The 19,800-nt window shown below is 33.6% G+C and overlaps 2 protein-coding genes across 3 annotated transcripts in view; both read right to left on the minus strand.

The window, feature by feature from the left end:
• The window catches only part of GLIS3 (GLIS family zinc finger 3), a 658,251-nt gene that overhangs the window by 274,698 nt on the left and 363,753 nt on the right, over positions 1–19,800 (minus strand). The window lies entirely within an intron of this gene.
• Positions 4,865–15,452, minus strand: LOC141552266 (GTP:AMP phosphotransferase AK3, mitochondrial-like). The gene is made up of 4 exons (XM_074284660.1): positions 15,392–15,452; positions 14,873–15,045; positions 11,322–11,440; positions 4,865–8,503 (listed from the first exon to the last, which is right to left on the minus strand). The coding sequence occupies exons 1-4, from the start codon at positions 15,450–15,452 to the stop codon at positions 8,383–8,385; spliced, it is 474 nt and encodes a 157-aa protein (XP_074140761.1). The 3' UTR covers positions 4,865–8,382.

A 19,800-nucleotide genomic window follows, 5' to 3' on the forward strand; every position in this document is an offset into this window, starting at 1 on the left:
AAGAGGTACACCATATGTTGCAGGATGTGAAACTGGACTTTTTTTTTTTACTTTTTTTTTTTTTTTTTTTTTTTTTTTTTTTGGCTACTAAATTTGCCTTTAATCTTATTGTTCTCAATTTTAAAATCAAAGTATGAAAATCTGCACAAATACAATGTTTACAAGAACTGGTTGATTCTAGGAGGCATCTGCTACAGTCTCTTTTTATATAGACATTCATGTCCTCTACAAAGACAAAGATAAAATGTACTTGTATCATATTGCTAATTTAGATGTCAAATCTGGTGTTTCATCATATTAAAAGCAATAAATCAGTAACTGATGTCCACTTAACGGAGCTGGATGATAAGCGATTAAAACAAATATCTTATTGGGATTAAATTTTTATTTTTTATCTCCAAGATATGTCAGTTCTAGCCTTTAAATGGATGTAATAACAACAATTCATGTTTTCTATGGTATTATGGTTTACAAATCACTTTCCTCATGATAGTCCTGTGAGGGTAGATAGTACAAGTATTTTTATCTTAAGTTTAGGAACCAGGGCTCTGAGAGATCTTGTAATTTCTCTCACTGTGATCACACAACTAGGAAGAATTGATCAGAGGTGGGATTTGAACTCAAGTCTCTTCTTTCCACTATACCAGGATGTAATTTAATATTTTAGGAAATTCACCTTAATCTATTCAAAGCTACATTTAATAAAGGGCATTCTTTACTAGGTGATTTTAAATTGATTATCACACCTTTCATTAAAAGCAAAAAACAAACCTCAAATCTATAGAGCACTTTCAAAATTAACGAAGTGCTTTGCTCACAACAGCCCTGTGTGAGGCAGGTAGTACAGGTGTTATTTTCTTCCGTTCACACATGAAGAAACTATATATAGAGTTGAATTATCTCCCAGAGGTCACAAGGCTAGTAAAAGGGCCAAACCTGGTACTTAAGGCCAGGTCTTCCAAATCCAATTCTAGTGCTCTCTCCACCAAGCCACAATACACATTATTCATTTATAAATATTGCAAGATTTAAAAAAAAAAAATCACATAGGTTCTTCTTTAGAATAAAAACAATTTCTCTCATGTTTAACTTCATTCCACTAGATGACCTGAAAATGTTAAGCAGAGGTTGAGGGTGGGTGGGGAAGGGAAGATCCATAAATGGCCTGTAGACTACATGTACAGTACCTTCAAGTTATAGGATAATTCAATTTTTTAAAAATGACTTGTTTATTCTGTTTTGAGAACTTAATCCCCTGAGCATATTGTTAATAAGGATAACTCACATTTACATAGTGCTTTAAGGGGTAAGAGGCATCATAAAGCTGAGTGATTTAAACTTCTCAATAAAAGCTAGTTTTTTTTTTCTTACAAATATGGTTAATTTGTCACAGTGGTAAATTTCATTAAACTCTAGCCCAATCAAAGGAAATTGCTGAGTTTTATTTCTTATAATACTTGCTTCCAAATAAGTTATATTTATTTTCATTGGTGTCAATATCGATAATGTTTTCTTTTGATCAGGATAAAATGCCAGTCCTGACTTTAGTAGAACATAGTTATTTTGAGAAATATGGTCTTTGACACACTTCTCTGGATATACACATGTTCTTACCATTATTTCTACCATGTTATTACCAACTGAACTAAGAAATCACAAACTTAAGAATCATGTACTTCAATTCCCCTTTCCTCCCAATATTAGAGTTAAAATCTGTGGTAGAAGAAAATCTGTCTTATGCAAATAGGCCATTTATGTAAGTATTACATTTATTGGTATTCAGTGCTGGCTCTAGGAACTCACTGAGAATAAAGGCATGAAGGGATTTGGGTCTTTGTAGGCAGAAGACAGAAGAATTGCCCATCTCAATTAAATTGCAGAACTTTGACATTTTGAAGTTTGGCTTGTTCCTTAGGCTGGAATTGTTATTGAAGTCCCAATTTAAACAAGACTTGAAGAAATGCCTCTCTGAGTTTTTGTTCTCTTTCCATCCCTCAGCTTGCTAATGACTAAAGAGATTCTTTATCTCCTAGAAACCAGCTCTTGGCTATTAATTGTAAACAGAAATGAAATATGGGATTAAAATTCTCAGGCTTATCTTAACCAATTTTCATTTTTAAAATTGCTTTCAATTTTGTTCCACCATCACTGCCATCCAAAAACTTTTGAGTGACCAGATTTTAATAGTCTAGCAAAAAGAAAAGAAAAATTAAGAACAAGCTTAATTTAGCCTGAATAGCCTGAACTCTCTTTCTGAATAAAGTCCTTTTTTTTTGAAGTTCTAAAATTTGTTCATAGTGTTTTAACTCTGAAAGGAAATTTTTTTTTTCAAACAAGTTTATTACAAAAGTGATGAGGTACATTTATTTAGCCTAATCTCTTGACCAATTTATTGCACATGATTCTGTATCCATATCCAGTAATATATTCTCTTATTTAGTTCATATTTTAAAAATTAGGGATCCTTTTATTCAAAATTGAAGTGCTAAGATAGCTATGTGCAAACCTGAACCTGAGATGCACTAGAATATTACTGAGATTATTCTAATGTGGGACTTAAGTTTTCACACTATATTAAAATGACAGCAATAAATGGGCATATCTGCAAAATAGTGGGATGTAAGAGAGATTGGGTTAATGCCTGTTTAAAATGTTTTCAGCAAAATAATCCAAACAGTTGCAATTACTAGTAGCCCCATGAAACATCATAATATTCAATTGTCCTGTCTTAATTGAAGTTAATTGACAATATTAGATCAATATTTAATATTCCCAAATATTTTAAAATGAAAGTAGCTATCATTCTCTCACAGCTTTTATTGCCAGATGCACTTGGAATAATACTATCTATATAAACTTGACCCTTTTGGTGATGTCTTTGAGGTTTTTTTATGGATGGGGAATATGGAAGTGAATGTTCATCCTACTGCAAACTAGTAGTCATCTTTTTATTTGGAGCTTTGCCTAGACTAGGAAATGTGACTAATAAGCCATCTTCTAAATTATGGCTTGTTTTGATTCAAGTTAGTCATTATCCCTTTTCTGATTGGTGTCTAAATTGACATGTAAAAAATGAATTATCTGGCTACCAAAAAGAAAAATCATGCATCATTCTAATTGAAATGCTTCATATTTAAGTAGAGCCAATTTTGCTATTTAGCTTTTTGTATTTCCTTTTCCATCACTTCCCAATTTTTCCACTCTTACTTTGATTTTCAGAAATCCCTTTTGAGCTTTTCCTTGGCCTGAGACCAGGTTTTTTTTTTTTTTTTCTTTTGAAGGCTTTAGATGTAAAACTTTAACTTCTGAGTGTGTTTCGAGCTTCCTTATCACCATAGTAATTACTATGTACCATAGTAATTTACTATGATCAGAATCTTTGTTTGCTCATTTTCTCAGCCCCTTTCTTACTCAGCTTTTAACTCTGTTAAAGTAGGGCTGTTTCCAGAGTGGAGGTTGTAATGCTCCAACTTCAGGAGATTTGTGCAGCTGTTTTTAGAGACCTGACTACAAGTTCTCTTCTAGCCTGGAACTGAGGAGAATGTCCACTCCATTGTGACTGTAAGTTCTAGTGTGCTAAAGCTATTGTCTTTCCTCAGTGCTAGGAAAGAGATCTCCAGTGGTCGAGGCTTCCTGAAGCTGCTAACACCACTGCCACTACTTCAAACTTTTTTGTTTCAATCTGTCATGAGACTGTATATTAGTATTGAAGAACATGGACATTTGGAATCAAAAAACTTGTATTCAAATCTCCCCTCTGTTGTGTGACATGACAGATAAAAGGAATAGCTAATAAAAAAGTTAATTGGTTGGTACAAAAAATGAACCCCAAAATAACCTGAATGAATAAAGGATAGGAGATACATGGCAGGCAAAACAGGTGATGTAATTAGTATTAGGTTGAATTATTAGAAAGTGTCCAACATATCTTATTTTGATCAGATCACATCTGGAAAGTTGTATCCCCATTTTTGAAGAATGGCATGGATGTAAAGAAGTGTAGCCAAAGAAGTTTGACCAAGATGAGAGGACTGAAGACCATGCCAACTGATTAAATGAAGTGGGGGGGGGGCAGTTTAACATGAATGAAAATCGAAGAGTGGATGTAAAAGGTGTCTTCAAGGATTTGAAGGACTAAAGGGGAAAGGGATTGATTTTCTGCTTTGCATCAGAGAGGAGCAGAAGTAGGAAAGTATTTGCACAGAAGGAAAAGCAATCATCTCCCAAAAGTTTCCCAAAAGTGGCTGTGATGCTTTCAAGTATTCTGAGTTCTCTGTTAGAGCAATGGTGTGGATCAGTGAATTGAAACTTTATAATCCCTTGCTTGACCTTAACTGGTTTTTGTTGGATTCAATCCAACATTCTAGGAGTCTTAAGTGTTGTCATCTAATATATCTTCTTAACTACACAATCTTGGGCAACATCCCAAAATTTAATTTGACAAATATTAAGCATCTAGCACTACCATAAGCATGGGAGAGTACAAAAACAAAAATTAAAAACTCCCCTCTCTGAAGTGAGGGGATAGAGGGGAATACAAGCACACAAGTAAATACATGTTACAAAGTGGGGGGAAAAAAATCATTTCGAGACATATAGAATGTTATATTGGGAGATCAGCTTCATTTGTTAAATAGTAATAATACCCTTCACTTTTCTTACACTTGATTCTAAGGAAAAATAAATGAAATAATATAAATAAAAGTATTTAGTAAACACTGAAAAGAATATAGATTTCATTCATGGGGCTTTTGTAAATAACAGGAGAACAAAACAATTGATACGGCAGGTGTGGGCTGTGATTTTGAAAGTATAGAGTTTGGAGTACATAGTCTTGTGTGTACCAAGAAGAAAGGAACATTGGTTTTGATTTTTGATCAATTTTATTATAAAGCATGCTTTATAACCTAATGCTATTTTTTATCAAAAAATCCAAAATTATTTTGTTAGAAATGGGTATACTATGATACTCACATAAGGCATTACAGAAAGTCTTATACAAAGTAAAAGAAAAATATCAAAAAGGGAAGTAGTCTGAGAAAAGATTGACAGTATGAGAATGAGAATGCTAAAGTAGGAAAAAAAATTTTTAAATTGCTTTTACATTTTAACTGCCTAGAAGATAATCTCAGAAAAGGGGTGGGGGAAGGTCAAGTTTTCAAGAACATTGGCAACCTTTGATAAAGCATTTAAAATAATCTTTAATTATTTAAGCTTTAATTCATAGAAACACATTTCCAGCTAAAAGAGACCTTAGATGTCATTAAGTCCAACACACCTCATTTTTCAGATAAGGAAACTGAGGCTTGAAAGAAGGAAAGTGGCTTGCCTAGGTTACACAAATGTCTGAGGCAGGATTTAAACTCAGATGCTTCTGACACTGAGCCCAGAATTTTATCTATACCATACCACTATTCCCCATTGGCCACAGTAATTGAGGCAGCAAGGTCTCGTAGTCAGAAAATCAGAGTTTGAATGCTCTGACAATAGATGTGTGACCCTGAGCAAGTCAACTGCATCCATCATATTGGGGTGGAGGTAAAATTCATATGACTTAGAGATTTTCATAGGGTTACTGTAAGGAAAATGAAATGGAAAGTTTAGCTATTACTACTGCTACTCTACTCCTCTACTAAAAACAATGATTAACATAATGTATCTTATTGCAATCTACATACATTACCTTGTTTAATCCTCATACCAACCATTAGAGGTAAATGCTATATATTCTCTTAGTGATGAGGAAACTGAGGCCCAGAGACATTTTTAAATCAATCCACACTTTCTGGAAGTGTTTCCTTTCCCAAGATTAAGATAGTGGGCAGCATCATCGGTTTTTCAGCTATTTTAAAAAGTCATTACTCTTCCCCAAACTATACTATCTTCTTGCTTCCACTAAGTCAGATACTTCAAATATGTAATAGCATCCCTTATAGGACTTATCTCTACCTACTACTTCTTCAGGAAATCCAGTGATACTAGATTCCCAGGGATACTCAAGAATTTGGAATTAGAAAGCTAACAACTACCATTACCACATATTAGAAGCCGATTACATGTAAGGCCCCATGCTTGCTTTGGGAAATACACTTGCTTTGAGGAGTACCATGAAATAACCTATTTTTTTTAACATGTCAACATGGAATTCAGAAGGACAGATTACTGACAGCAAAAGGTAAGTGAGAACAAAGAAGAAAAATTCTAAAGTCCACATTTCTCAACCAGAATAAATGCCTAAATGCTTTCCATTTGGGATAAAAATTACCTCCCTTCATTGCTCATTGAGGAAATTCCATTATGTCAAAACTCTTATGTATCATATCCATCAGTGCAAGCAAATATTTTCAAAAGAAAAAAATAACCAGTGTGATACTATGTGGTTTTGTGATCTGGGGTGAGCTAAGTCCTGAGCCTCATTTTCCTAATCCTGTAAAATTTGATTATTCATTGGAAGGACAAATACATAAGCTAATGTTCTGAGATGCTCTGGCCATATAATGAGATGACAGGATTCACTGGAGAACCTGATGCTGAGAAAGATTGAAGGCAAAAAGAGGATGAGATAGTGTCATGGAAACAATGCACATGAATGCACAGGCTTTGGGAGACAGAGGATAGAAAGAAGGATTTGGTGTGCTATGGTCCAGGGAATTGTTGGATAGGACTGATTGAATGAAGTATTTCTCAGTATTGAGTCACATGTTCCCTGTTTCCAGAACTGAGATCTTGGAGAGGTCATTTACTATCTGGAGGAATGAACTGTGAACCTAAGATGCAGGAAGTTGCAGGAAGTGACATGACCTGTGGGAGGCAGCCAGCATTAGTGATCATTGGTCAAGGATGGTTACATCCTTTTAGTCTATCCAATGAGAAGGCTCGAGTCCTTTGCCTTTTAAACCCTGGACAAGCCAGAAGCAGGTCAGGTTCCAGGAGCACATGGTGGGAGCATGGGATAGTTCCCAGGTGTGTGTCTGGGCCGCTCCCTGCAGGGATTAAATAAATGTTTTCTCTTTGTGTCTGATGATGTCTCTGATTAGTTAATTGGATTGGGAAGGGAGTCTTGCAACTGACCAGTCCCACACATCATGAAGAGACAGACATGACTGAACAACTGAACACAAAATAAAGATGATCATTTCTCTTACTGGTATGCTGTCACAAATTATATTTGCTATGGTACTTTCCAAATGCTAAAGTACTTCACAAATTAAAGATAAAATGTTTTCCTAATGACAATTACAGAGTTTCCAATAGTTGATGGCATTATGAGGGATTTAGAAGGGGAAGAAAGCTCCCTGGGTCATCTAGTCCAATCTTATCACTTCTAAGAAATGAGGACTCTGAAGGTTAAGTGGTTAAGTAATCTTTCCCAAGGTTACACAGCTTGCAGGTACCAGGAGCCAGCATTTATATTCAAGTTCCCTATTTTTGCATACAACAATATGCTCTACAATCATTCTTGAAACAAGCAGAATTAAAAGAGGATGATTTGGTTGCTGCTGTGGTGATTCCATTCATGATCGACTCTTTGTAGCCCCATTTTTGAGGTTTCCTTGGCAAAGATACTGAAGTGGTTTGTCATTTCCTTCTCCAAATCATTTCACAGATGAGGAACTGAGACAAATGGAATTAAAGTGACTTGCCCAGGGTCACACAGCTTAATAAGTGTCTGAGACAGGATTGGAATCTTCTCCATTCCACACAGAGTGCACCACCTAGCTGCTCTTAAAGGAGAGGATCTTCACCAGAAAAATAAACACATTCTGCTAATCAAATAAAACTGTCTCATGTGTGCGTTGTTTGAGGAATTGATGAATTGACATTCTGTACCAGTGATTCTCTATGGCAGAACCTCCAGATATTTAAAAAAAAAAAAAATCACAGTGCTGGAAACTTCTGAGTTTAAGTTAGAAGAAGGATTTTTGTCATGGTTTTAATCTAAAAGGGTAAAGGGTAAGAATGCCTCTGGATAATGTATTTGACTTCAGTTAATGCTATGTAAACATTGATTCTTTTCCTGAAAAAAAAAAAAAAGGGAAATTCTAGAAGCTGCTTACTTACTGAAAAGGACATATTGTTTTAAAAACAACCAGTCATACTTTTGGCTTTGCCATTTTGCAAAATGAAATATGATTAGATAAATAGGATTTTTAAAAAAAATTACACAAACCACCAGGAGTTGAGAACCAGGTCACTACAATAAAGATTTAAGAAACTAAAGTCTTCATGACTGACACATCACTTAGTTTCCAGAAAAATCAGAAAAATGAGAGTAGATCATGATCTTAGCAGAATTCATACATATCAAAATCCCATTATTCAGAGAAGCTCCTTGGCAAAGCAAACCAGTTTTCTGCTACTGCCATAGTGAACTGTTACGTTTCAGGGAGTCATTGCTTCTTTCTGACTTATATCTGGCAGTTTTGTTTGGAGGAAAGCATATACTTGAGGCCAGATTATGTTGGTTTCTGTTCCGGAGAAAGTTTCCAACACACCTTTTTTCCTAAAAAGAAAAAAGATAATAAATAAGCAGTTTTGATTTTTCCTGCTCAACTATTCTAATTTGATTTTATGACAGTTTATTTTTTTTAACTAAATACTTTATTTTTTAAATATACCCATCACTTCCAAATAGAACTTTCCCTTAGAATAAATTACTATAGTTAAGCAAAGTCAATCAACATATTAATTTCATTTTACAATATATGCCTAATTCCTCCTTTATGGTAATATAATAGCAACCAGTATTCACAACCAGATTTTCAGTTTTGCAAAGCATGTTACAAATACTATTTCATTTGATTCTCAAAATAATTCTCTGAAGTAGCTGCTATTATCATCCTCATTTCATAGATGAGAAAAGTTTAAAAAGTTTTATGTATGCCTTTGGCTATTAAAAATAACATTGTAGCAATTTGTTAAAGATAACATTGTAACAAATTGTACAGATAATTCTAACATTCTAACCTTTTCCTGCTTCCATTGAATTTTGCATTTTCCTCTTGCATTGAATCTTTTCTTTCCTTGTAACAAAGAGCAAAACAAATGGATTTATCAACCACATCTGACAGCACAAGCAATCTTCTGCATTTGTGATATCTTCTTAAATAAAGTGATTTGTCCAGAAAATAAGTGTCTGAGTCTGGATTTAACTCGGCACTTCTGGACTCCAAGTCTCACATTCCATCCACTGTACCACCTCTGCAGTTGTGTCTGACACCATGTGAAGAAACCTTGGATTTTGTTTTGTTTTGTTTTTTTGTAGATACTGGCAGTTATTTGCCATTTCCTTCTCCAGCTTATTTTATAGATGAGGAAACTGAAGCAAACAGAAATTAAGTGACTTTCCCAGGATCACACAATTAATAAGTATCTGAAGTCAGATTTGAACCTAGGAAAATGAGTCTTCCTGACTTCAGGCCTAGTATTCTAGCCTCGTATTCTATCCATTGCACCCCCTACCTGCCCTAAATTCACATACCAGAAATTAAGTCTGGCATAGTTTCCAGCAAAGGGCATCCATCATCTACTTTCTCTCCAGTTCTTTGTCACCACAAAAAGTACTTTTATAAATATTTTTGCATAATTATATACATTTTTGTATAAAGTTTTCCCCCCCTTCTCTTTAATCTTCTTGAGATTAAAAAAGTGGCTATGTTGGGTCAAAAGGTATGTACAATTCCATATATCCAAATTGCTTTCCAGAAAGCCAGAATTTCGAAGTGATTTTTCATAAAGTATAGGCTTTATGTAACATCCATACTCAAACTCCACTAGTTCCTTGTTGAATCTAACAACAATTTTGTTTAGTTTTTATAGTCCCTCACAAACTGAAATCAATCTACTCCCTCCAGCCTTATTAAACTTTGCCCCACTTCGTGCACTCTGGCAAAAGTGTCAAACTCAAAAAGCAGTTACATCACTCCTGAAAAACCCCTGAGTCCCCAGATTCAAATGGAATTGGCAAATATTTAACAAAATAAATAAAAATACAATGTAACTTAGGTAATGTTAACTTGTGGTTTTCTATGTCAATCTGTAACTGTGGGAATCTATTTTTATTAGATTTAATACCACTGCTCTACAGTACAGTCAAATTGGCCTTCTTGTCACATAAGACACCTTTCTCCGTGTCTTTGTACTGATTGTCTCTATCCTTAGAATCCATTCCTTTCCTACTTCTACTTCGTAGAATTTGTTTTCCAAAAAGCTCAGGAAGTAAAGACTTCATACTTCAAGGGTACCAAAGTCAAAAGGAAAAACTTATATATACCAGATTTTTCCTAGTAGTCCTTTTGTGTTAGCAAAGAATTAGAAAAAAGGGGACATAAATCAACCAGGGAATGGCTGAATAAATTGTGATATAAGAATATAATGGTACTATTGCAGGATATTTAATATCAAAGTCAGAGAAACATGAGAAAACTTGTATGAATTGATACAGAGTAGAGAAGAACCAAATATATATATATATATATATATATATATATATATATATATATAGAGAGAGAGAGAGAGAGAGAGAGAGAGAGAGAGAGAGAGAGAGTATTCAATGTGACAGTTTTGATTCCGAGGACTGGAGAACAGACTATGCCACTCCCAGACTGGCTCTCAATAGCCTCTAGCACATTTTCTTCCTTTTACTGAAGAGGAAGGATATTACAAATACATGATATTGTCTATGGTATAATATAGCACTTATGTATCCATTTGTTTAGCTCTCAATTTTGCTTTGCTTCCATGGAAGAAAAGATTCAATGCAAAAGGTGGAGCAGGAAAAGGTTAGAATATTAGTGTTATTTGTAGAATTTGTTTCAATGTTGTTTTGAACAGACAAAAGGCATCCATAAAACTTAAAAATAAAAATGCCTAATTAGCCCCTTTAAAGGCCATTTAAAAAAAAAAATGGAGGAGAATCTAAAGGATATAGAAAGTCCCTGAGGTTGGTTCTCAGTATTATACTGAGAAGTAATGTTAAAAATAAGTCTGTATGCTACAAGAAGTAAACAAAAGCTGAACACAGAGATTAGATGGAAAAGTTCTAGAATTTTCTAGTCTCTCAAAATGTTGTGAAATTTTGTGAATTTTCAGAACATCAAATGCATCTATATTCAAAAATAAGTTGTTTACTGGAGTTTTCTCTTTAAATTTTTTTTTAATCCAAGAGCCAAATGATGGTAATGATATTTTGTGTTTTCTGAGCCAACTTTTTCATAGATGAAAACTCAATACATGTGCCCATTGTGAACATCCATGAATTAAAAAAAAAAAAAAAAAGGAAAAGAAAAGAAAAGAAAAAAAGGACAGATAAAAGAACTTACCGGTAATACTCCAGGACAAGTTTTGTTTGGGCTTCATAAGCCTTTAGTCTCTTGGTAACAGTTTCTGGTTTATCATCTTCACGCTGTATAAGAGGCTCTCCAGTAATATCATCAATGCCCTAAAAGAAAAGTCACATAAAGAAAACAATCTGTAGCCTTTTTAAAAAGATAACCATGATCCAAGACAATTCCAATAGGCTGGAAAATGCCATCTACATCCAGAAGTAGAACTATGGTGACTGAATGAGGATCAAGGCATACATACTCATTTTTTTTGTTTGTTTTGTTTTTTCTTCCTTATGATTTTTCCCTTTTGTTCTGATTTTTCTTTTACAACATAACAAATATGGAAATATGTTTAAAAGTGATTGTATATGTATAACCTGTATCAGATTGCTTGCTATCTTAGGGAGATAAAGGAGGAATGGAGAAAGTATTTGGAATTCAAAATCTTACAAAAATGAATGCTGAAATCTATTTTTACACATAATTGGAAAAAAAATAAGAAGCTATTTACATCTTTAAAACCACAACAATAAATGAAGACCAACAAGAGAGAATTGGAGCGTTAGGAAGCCCAATGTAACTATAACATAATGCTCTCAAGAATTTGAGAATTGCAGAAAATTGTTTTTTGTCTCAGAGCCAATGCATCTTTGTCAAAAATTAGAAAATTAATGGTATAGAGAACTAAATTTAGAAGTTCCCTAGGGCTACCTGTGGCTCCCCCTTTCTTTTGTTTTTGGAGGAGTGTCTTAATGTCTCTGTTTCTTCTCTCTACTATTACCTGACCTTGCGCATTAAAAGGTATTCCAGTAATGTGTAATATCTTATACTGCACACAGAAGTGCACAAAATGTTTAGAACTATATGCAGGTCCATTATCTGTTTTTATTTCTTGTGGCATACCCATAATTGCAAATGCTTGGATAAGGAATTCAGTGACCACTCGGGCTGTCTCTTTTGCTGTTGGCACTGCAAAAGTGAATCCTGAAAAGGACATTACTCTATAAGTAATTAATCTATACATTTCAATATTATGTTGAGGCACTTTCAGTTATGTCTCAGAATATTGCCTTCCAGAATCTGAGCATATTACTTCTCTCTTTCACTGTTAACACTATACAATCACCATTCATTCAACTCCTAAGCCCCCAGAGAGAACTTCTGGAAGTATAGACATAGGTAAAACAGTTATTCTTTTTTATATTCATCCAGTGACTATCCCAGTTCAGGGCCATATAAAGCCAAATAATTGTATTATTTTCCTTAAGTTTCCTCCCCAGTCTATGCCATCCTTCATTCAGTTTCCAATGTGATTTTTCTAAAGCACAGATTTGACCATATCCATCTCCAATCCCATTCAAAGAACTCCTGTGGCTCCTTATTACCTTCAGGATCAATTACCTTCAGGATAAATTACAAAATGGTCTGTTTAGCATTTAAACCTCTTTATAATCTGGCCTCTTTAACCCTTTGCAGACTCCTCACCACTCTATATGCTCTATTCCTACTACCCTAATATACTTGCTTCCTCACACATGCTATGCCATATCTCCCTCCTTCTGGGCCTTTGCATTGGTTTTTTCCTAAGTCTGGATCTTAGAGAATTTGACTTATCCTAGTACCATAAAGCAAGTTCCTGCTGGAACTGAGACAAGACTAGTTCTACACTCTTTTCATCCCACTTTGCAGTCTTATAGTCTTCTAACCAGTCTGTGTGGGTAAGCCCTTTTGTGCAATGTGAGATACATATTCTAGATAGATAGATAGATAGATAGATAGATAGATAGATAGATAGATCAGTTTATCTCTTTATATAGCAAAACTGAAATCTTATGATTTCAGGCTCTTAGAAACTCTTCCTTCTGACTATTTTCCCAGACGGTTGGTTCTTAAAGTACTTAATATCAGTCAACAAGCATTTATTTACTACTTATGTGCCAGATATTATGCTAAGTGCCAGAAGTACAAAGAAAAGTAAAAAGATTCCCTGTTCCCAAGGAACTTACTAAAGATATATTTACATTACATATAAGTGTAAGTAATAATAAATAAATTTAAATAATAAATACAATAAATAAAAGTATAATAAATATATAATACTTATATATTTTATTATATAATATAAAATAAATATATTTACACGATATACAGTAAATATAGATAAATAATAAATAAATAAGTAGGAACATACAGGATATATATATAGAGAGAGGAGATCAGTCTGAGAGGGAAAGGCTTCTTGCAGAGAGTGGGCCCCAGGGAAGAAACCAGGGAAAATAGGGTCAAGTAGCACTAAGTACCAGAGACTTAAAAGGCATAGTGAGTGAAATTATGTAAATGAAAACAATCAAAGCAAGTGAGCTCAGATTAAAGGTCAATAATGGTTCCAAAGGACAGGTGATAAAATATACTTGCCTCTGGGTAGGGTGATGGCAGACTGTAGGTCCTGAATGCCATATACACTAACAAACTATTCACTGTATAGATTGATTTTGATGAAATGTTTTTCTTTATGACAAGGGAGGATTCTATATTGGGGAGGAAGGGTAGGAAATATTGGGAAATATTTATGGCTTTAAAAATGATAGGCATAATTCCATGACTTATGATGAAGAGAACTATCTGCATCCAAAGAGAGGACTATGATGGACAGAATCAGCTACACCTAGAGAAGGAACACTGGAAAATGAGTGTAAACTGTTTGCATTTTTGTTTTTCTTCCCAGATTATTTTTACCTTCTGAATCCAATTCTTCCTGTACAACAACAACAACAACAACAACAACAACAAAAATTTGGTTCTGCACACATATATTATATCTAGGACATACTATAACATATTTAACATGTATAAGAATGCCTGCCATCTAGGGGAGAGGGTGAAGGGAAGGAGAGGAAAATTTGGCACAGAAGGGAGTGCAAGGGATAAAGTAAAAAAAATTAACCATGCATATGTACTGTCAAAAAAAAAATAAAAATAAATAAATATTTTTTAAAAATTATACTAAAAAAAAAAAAAGAGAAGACTATGGATAGGGACTATGGATCACAACATAAAATTTTCACCTTTGTTTGCTTGCTTTTTTTTTTTTTTTCATTTTTTTCCCTTTTGATCTGATTTTTCTTCTGCAGCATGATAAGTGTAGAAATAGGTTTGGAATAATTGAACATGTTTAACCTGTACAGGATTATTTTCTGTCTAGGGCAGGAGAGAATTAGGGAGGGAGAGAAAAATTTGGAACATAAGGTTTTGCAATGGTGAATGTTGAAAGCTATCTTTGCATGTAATTTGAAAAATAAAAAAAGCTATTATGAAAAATAAAAATTATAAGCATCATTAAAATAAAATTATAAAAAGAAATCTCTTACTGAGTAGTCCTAGAAGTCTTTCATCTAAATGCTAACCAGACCCAATACTTCTAAACCGGGAGATCAAATACATTCTGATAGGTGTGAGGAAAGACAATAGAAGGTTACATGTCTTTAAAACAGAAATATTAAATATTATATAGACAGAGATGAGTTTTACCACAGACAAGTACTCACAATTTTTCGAGGAGGGTTGAATTCAGTGTTGTAAACTCGGCCAGAACTTGGATGAATCCAGCGAGAGGTGAGCCGTTGCTTAATAGTTTCAAAGGGTACATTCAGATCAATCACTGTATCTATCTGATAGACTTTGTCTAGAGCTTCAGCTTGTGGGACAGTCCTAGGGAAACCTTTATTTTTTAAATTTAAATAAAGAAGAGAAAAAAAATAATTATTGGATTTATCACACCCAAAAAGTATCCTTCTAACTGAAATCCAATTAAGATAGTCACAGATACTTGGATGATTTTTCTAAGACCCATAATCCTGCCTCATAAACTTTGTAGTTGTGTGATGTTAAATAAGTTACATATTTAACTAAGATTTAAGTCTAAGATTCATTTCCCTCACCTTTTTCTTTCTTTCTTTTCTTTTCCTTTTTTGGGGGAAGGTGGGGAGTAGGTAGGGCAATCTGGGCTAAATGATTTGTGTAAGGTCACACAGCTAATAAGTGTCTGAGGGCAGACTTGAACTCACATCCTCCTGATTTTAGGTTCAGTGATCCATCTACTTCATCCTCTAGCTGCTCTTCCCTCATCTTTAAAATGGAGGAAGGGCCAGCAGACCACCAGATTGCCTCTAAAGTCACTTCTATCTCTATAAGTATAGCCTTATAAAACCATAATAAATGTTTACTTATTATTATCCTGATCAATGGCATTGAAAAATTATAATGTACTTTCTCAATATACTCCCTCAACTTTTAATTATCAGTTTAATTATCAGCTACAAAGGCAATCTGACTTTGAACCTCATTGATCACTGGGATGGTTTAGTATAGAAACTGTATAAGAAGGAAAATGAGATTAAACTGCTCAAATTCATGTAACTAATAAGTATGAAGTTTATCAAATGCAGGATTTGGAATTTTCTAACTAGAAGGGCAGCCCTTTTTCCACCATTAAAAAAAAAAAATTATATTCTTCTAACATCTTTTCTTCCCATGAGTCGGAATGAAATGAGATCTACCTAATATTAAGAAAATTATAATACTGTGGACAATCAACTTTCCAATGGATTATAGTACAAAAATTCATGTTTCAATGAGAAACATTCATTGAGAAAATTCATGTTTCAAGTTTCAATGAAAAGTATTCTAGACTAAAGCTTCTTAAACTGTGGGTTGCAAATGTAGGGACCCCAAAAATTTTGGCAGCAATAAAAGGCATCAAATATACCTGAAGATTTAATTCTTTATGTAAAAAGAAGTTCATCTAATTAGTATGCACATTTTCTTTCATCTTTAATAAGTGATAAAATTATTTTATTTATTAATTATTTTAAAATAAATTTCTTATTATCAGTAAATATTTGTTTTATATAACTACATACCTGGGTTCTATAAAAATTTCTCAGGTGAAAAGTCATGAGTGGACAAAGTTTAGACAATAAGCTTAGACTGACAGAGTGGGCCTTAGGCCAGCCCATTAAAACTTATTTTTATATAAATACAAAAATAATAGTAACTGGAATTAACACAATCCTTCAAGATTTACAAAGCACTTTACATACTTTTTTATCCCATTTGATCTTCACAACAACCCTATAAGACAAATACTAAAGTTAAGATATCTATTTTATAGGTGAAGAAACTGAAATTTAGTTCACCCTATTATAGTCCATGTATATCTTGTAAATATGGGGGAGAAAGGGGTTGCATGTCTATACCATTAGAATATGTACTCCATACACTGGGAAGTGAATGTAAATTGTTAGCACTACTGTCTATCTACCCAGGTTACTTATACCTTCGGAATCTAATACTTAACGTGCAAAAAGAAAATGGGATTTACACACATATATTGTATCTAGGTTATATTGAAACACATGTAAAATGTATGGGCTTGCCTGTCATCTAAGGGAGGGAGTAGAGGGAGGGAGGGGATAATTTGGAAAAATGAATACAAGGGATAATGTTATTTAAAAAAAATTACTCATGCATATATACTGTCAAAAAAATTATAATTATAAAATTTTTAAAAATAAATAAATAAAAAAGAAAGAAAGAAAGAAAGAAAGAAAGAAAGAAAGAAAGAAAGAAAGAAAGAAAGAAAGAAAGAAAGAAAGAAAGAAAGAAAGAAAGAAAGAAAGAAAAAAAGAACATGTACTCCATGAAGGCAAAGATTGTGTTTGAAGGCTTAGCACAATATCTGGCACAGTATTAGGGCTTAATCAATTTTCGTTGATCAAATAACTGGCTTGCCCAGGATCTTACATCTAGTATCAAGCAAGATTTTGAACCTGTCTGATTCTGATTTCAGCCTTTTTTTCCTACTACTCTGGTACAACCCTGTGCCAATAAATCCCATTTTTGCAACTTTGGAATTTAGAAAGCATTTTTCTCACAGTTATAGGAAACAGGAAGTATGTGCAATAATGCTATGGAACTTAACCACCACATACAATATCCACAGGAAATTCATTCAGTGTTCCATCTGAAATGCTGGGAGCAGATCTCTACATTCCTATTCTTTTCTACAGCTTCCTTTCTCCAACTGCTTCCTTGATAGAGAGACAAAGCTTCCTTCTTTTCCAAGGTACTGGCTTTCATGTCCCAGGACAAGGGATCTAATAGGCTGAGGATCAGATGAGATTGGGTGCAACAATGAAGAGTTATAGGGATTTATGGATAAGGATTAAACTAAAAGTTCTAGAGTGAGGAACAGGAAGAGATAAATACTGAAGACTTGGGGTGTATACTGCTTTCTTAGATTCATCTTCAGAAAAAACTCTTTCTTCTATTTTTCTATATTTATTTTGGTTTTTAAATCAAAGTTGTTAAGGGGTCTCCTATGTGCCCACACAGACCCCTTTGCCCAGCTCCTTTTTTTCTTCCTCAGTAGAAGTCATTTATGTGATTGCTGTGACTTTGAATAATACATTATGATCTTCTGACTTTTGACAAATGAAATAATTTTCTTGAGGCATTTGAAGAATTAATACATTGCTCTGCTTTTGGCACAGAATGTGTGTCAGTTTGAAACCAGGCTCTATTTATATGTTTTTGAGAGAGAGGCAGACAGACAGGCTAAATTTTCTAGGCCTTACTTTTCTTTACTTATAAAATGGAGCGGATTGACTAGGTGACTTCTGGAATTATCTTTCACTGAAAAATCTTATGATCCATCAACACAATATATTTCTAATGCAAAATATATGGCTGGATTTCATAATACCTTGTCTTATTCCCTTAATGATCCTCATCATAGATTTCATCACATAAGTTTATCTTCTTAAGATATATGTATATATGTGTGTGTGTATGTGTATAAAATATAATATTAATATAGTAGTATACCATTACATATCATATTCTAATACAACATTTTTTAAAATTCCTTTTGAATAAAGTGACTGGAATATGACTACATTCCATTTCATCATATCTCAGTGATGTAGATGAAATTAAATTCAGCTCCTTGTGATAAGATCTCCAGTTTACTTTGCTTATTACCTATACATTGTGCATCTGCCTAAAGGCATCTGAAGACTTGAGTTTTATTGCTAGATCTCTTCTTGGATATTTTCTTTTATGAATTACTGTTCTCCTCCATTGACACCACTTTGCTTGGGCAGTTTTATCTTCTTCCATTTTTACTTTAAATCATTTTGATCTCCTTTTTATTTATTTAGATCTTGCCTAGTACTCATTATGCTATACAACACATTTTTTAATATCTCTAATTCACTCGTCATACAATATTATATGTTATATATGTTATATGTTATAGCCATCTGTGTTCTATGTTACATGAAGGCACGAACTATGTTTTGTCTAGGTACTGTATCCCTTAGGGCCTACCACAGTGCTCTTCAAATTCCAAGTACCTAAATGTTGAGTGAATCCATAGGTAGAGCAGCAAAGAACCAAGGACCAATTCATTCTATAATTTTGAGCAAGTCCCTTTATTTCTCTGGGCCTTCATCTTATTTCTAAAATAAAAGTTTTGGATTAGAACAAATCTTAATATTCCTTCTAGCTCTAACATTCTATGATCTTATGAGAATGCCTACTGATCAGTAGGGACCATTCTAAATAAACAAATTTGCTTCTTCTTGGCCTTTCCTCCTTCCTCCCAACTCATCGCAGAGGCAGCAATTCTGATCTCAGATTAAACAAAAGAAAAAATGTATCTATTAAAAGAGATAAGGAAGGAAACTATAGCTTGTTAAAGGTACCATAGATAATTAAGTAGTATTAATACTGAGTGTATATGCACCAAGTGGGAGAGCATCCAAATTCTTAGAAAAGAAGTTAAGCTGGTTACAAGATGAAATAGACAGGAAAACTATATTAGTTGGGGAGCTTAAACTCCCCCTTTCAGAATTGGATAAATCAAGCCACAAAATAAATAAGAAAGAAACTAGGGAGGTTAATCAAATTCTAGAAAACTTAGATATGATAGACCCTCTGGAGAAAATTAAATAGGGACAGAAAGGAATACACCTTATTCTCAGTTGTACATGGCACCTACACCAAAATTGACCATGTATTAGAGCATAAAAACCTCACAATCAAATATAAAAAGGCAAAATAATAAATGCTTCTTTTTTAGACCACAATGCAATAAAAATTATATTCAAAGGAAGGCCAAGGGAAAATAATCTAAAAACCAATTGGAAATTAAATAATCTAATTCTAAAGAATGAGTAGGTCAAATAACAAATCACAGAAACAATCCATAATTTCATCCAAGAGAATGACAATAATAAGCCAACAAACTAAAACCTTTGTGATGCAGCCAAAGCAGTTCTTAGGGGAAGTTTTATATCTCTAAATAGTTATGTGAATAAAATAAAGAAAGGAATTCAGTGAATTGGGCATGCAACTAAAAAAAGAACAAAATTTTTAAAAACCCAATTAAATACCAAATTAGAAATTCTTA

Source organism: Sminthopsis crassicaudata, chromosome 1, assembly GCF_048593235.1.
Source record: "Sminthopsis crassicaudata isolate SCR6 chromosome 1, ASM4859323v1, whole genome shotgun sequence".
Classification (NCBI taxonomy): Eukaryota; Metazoa; Chordata; class Mammalia; order Dasyuromorphia; family Dasyuridae; genus Sminthopsis; species Sminthopsis crassicaudata.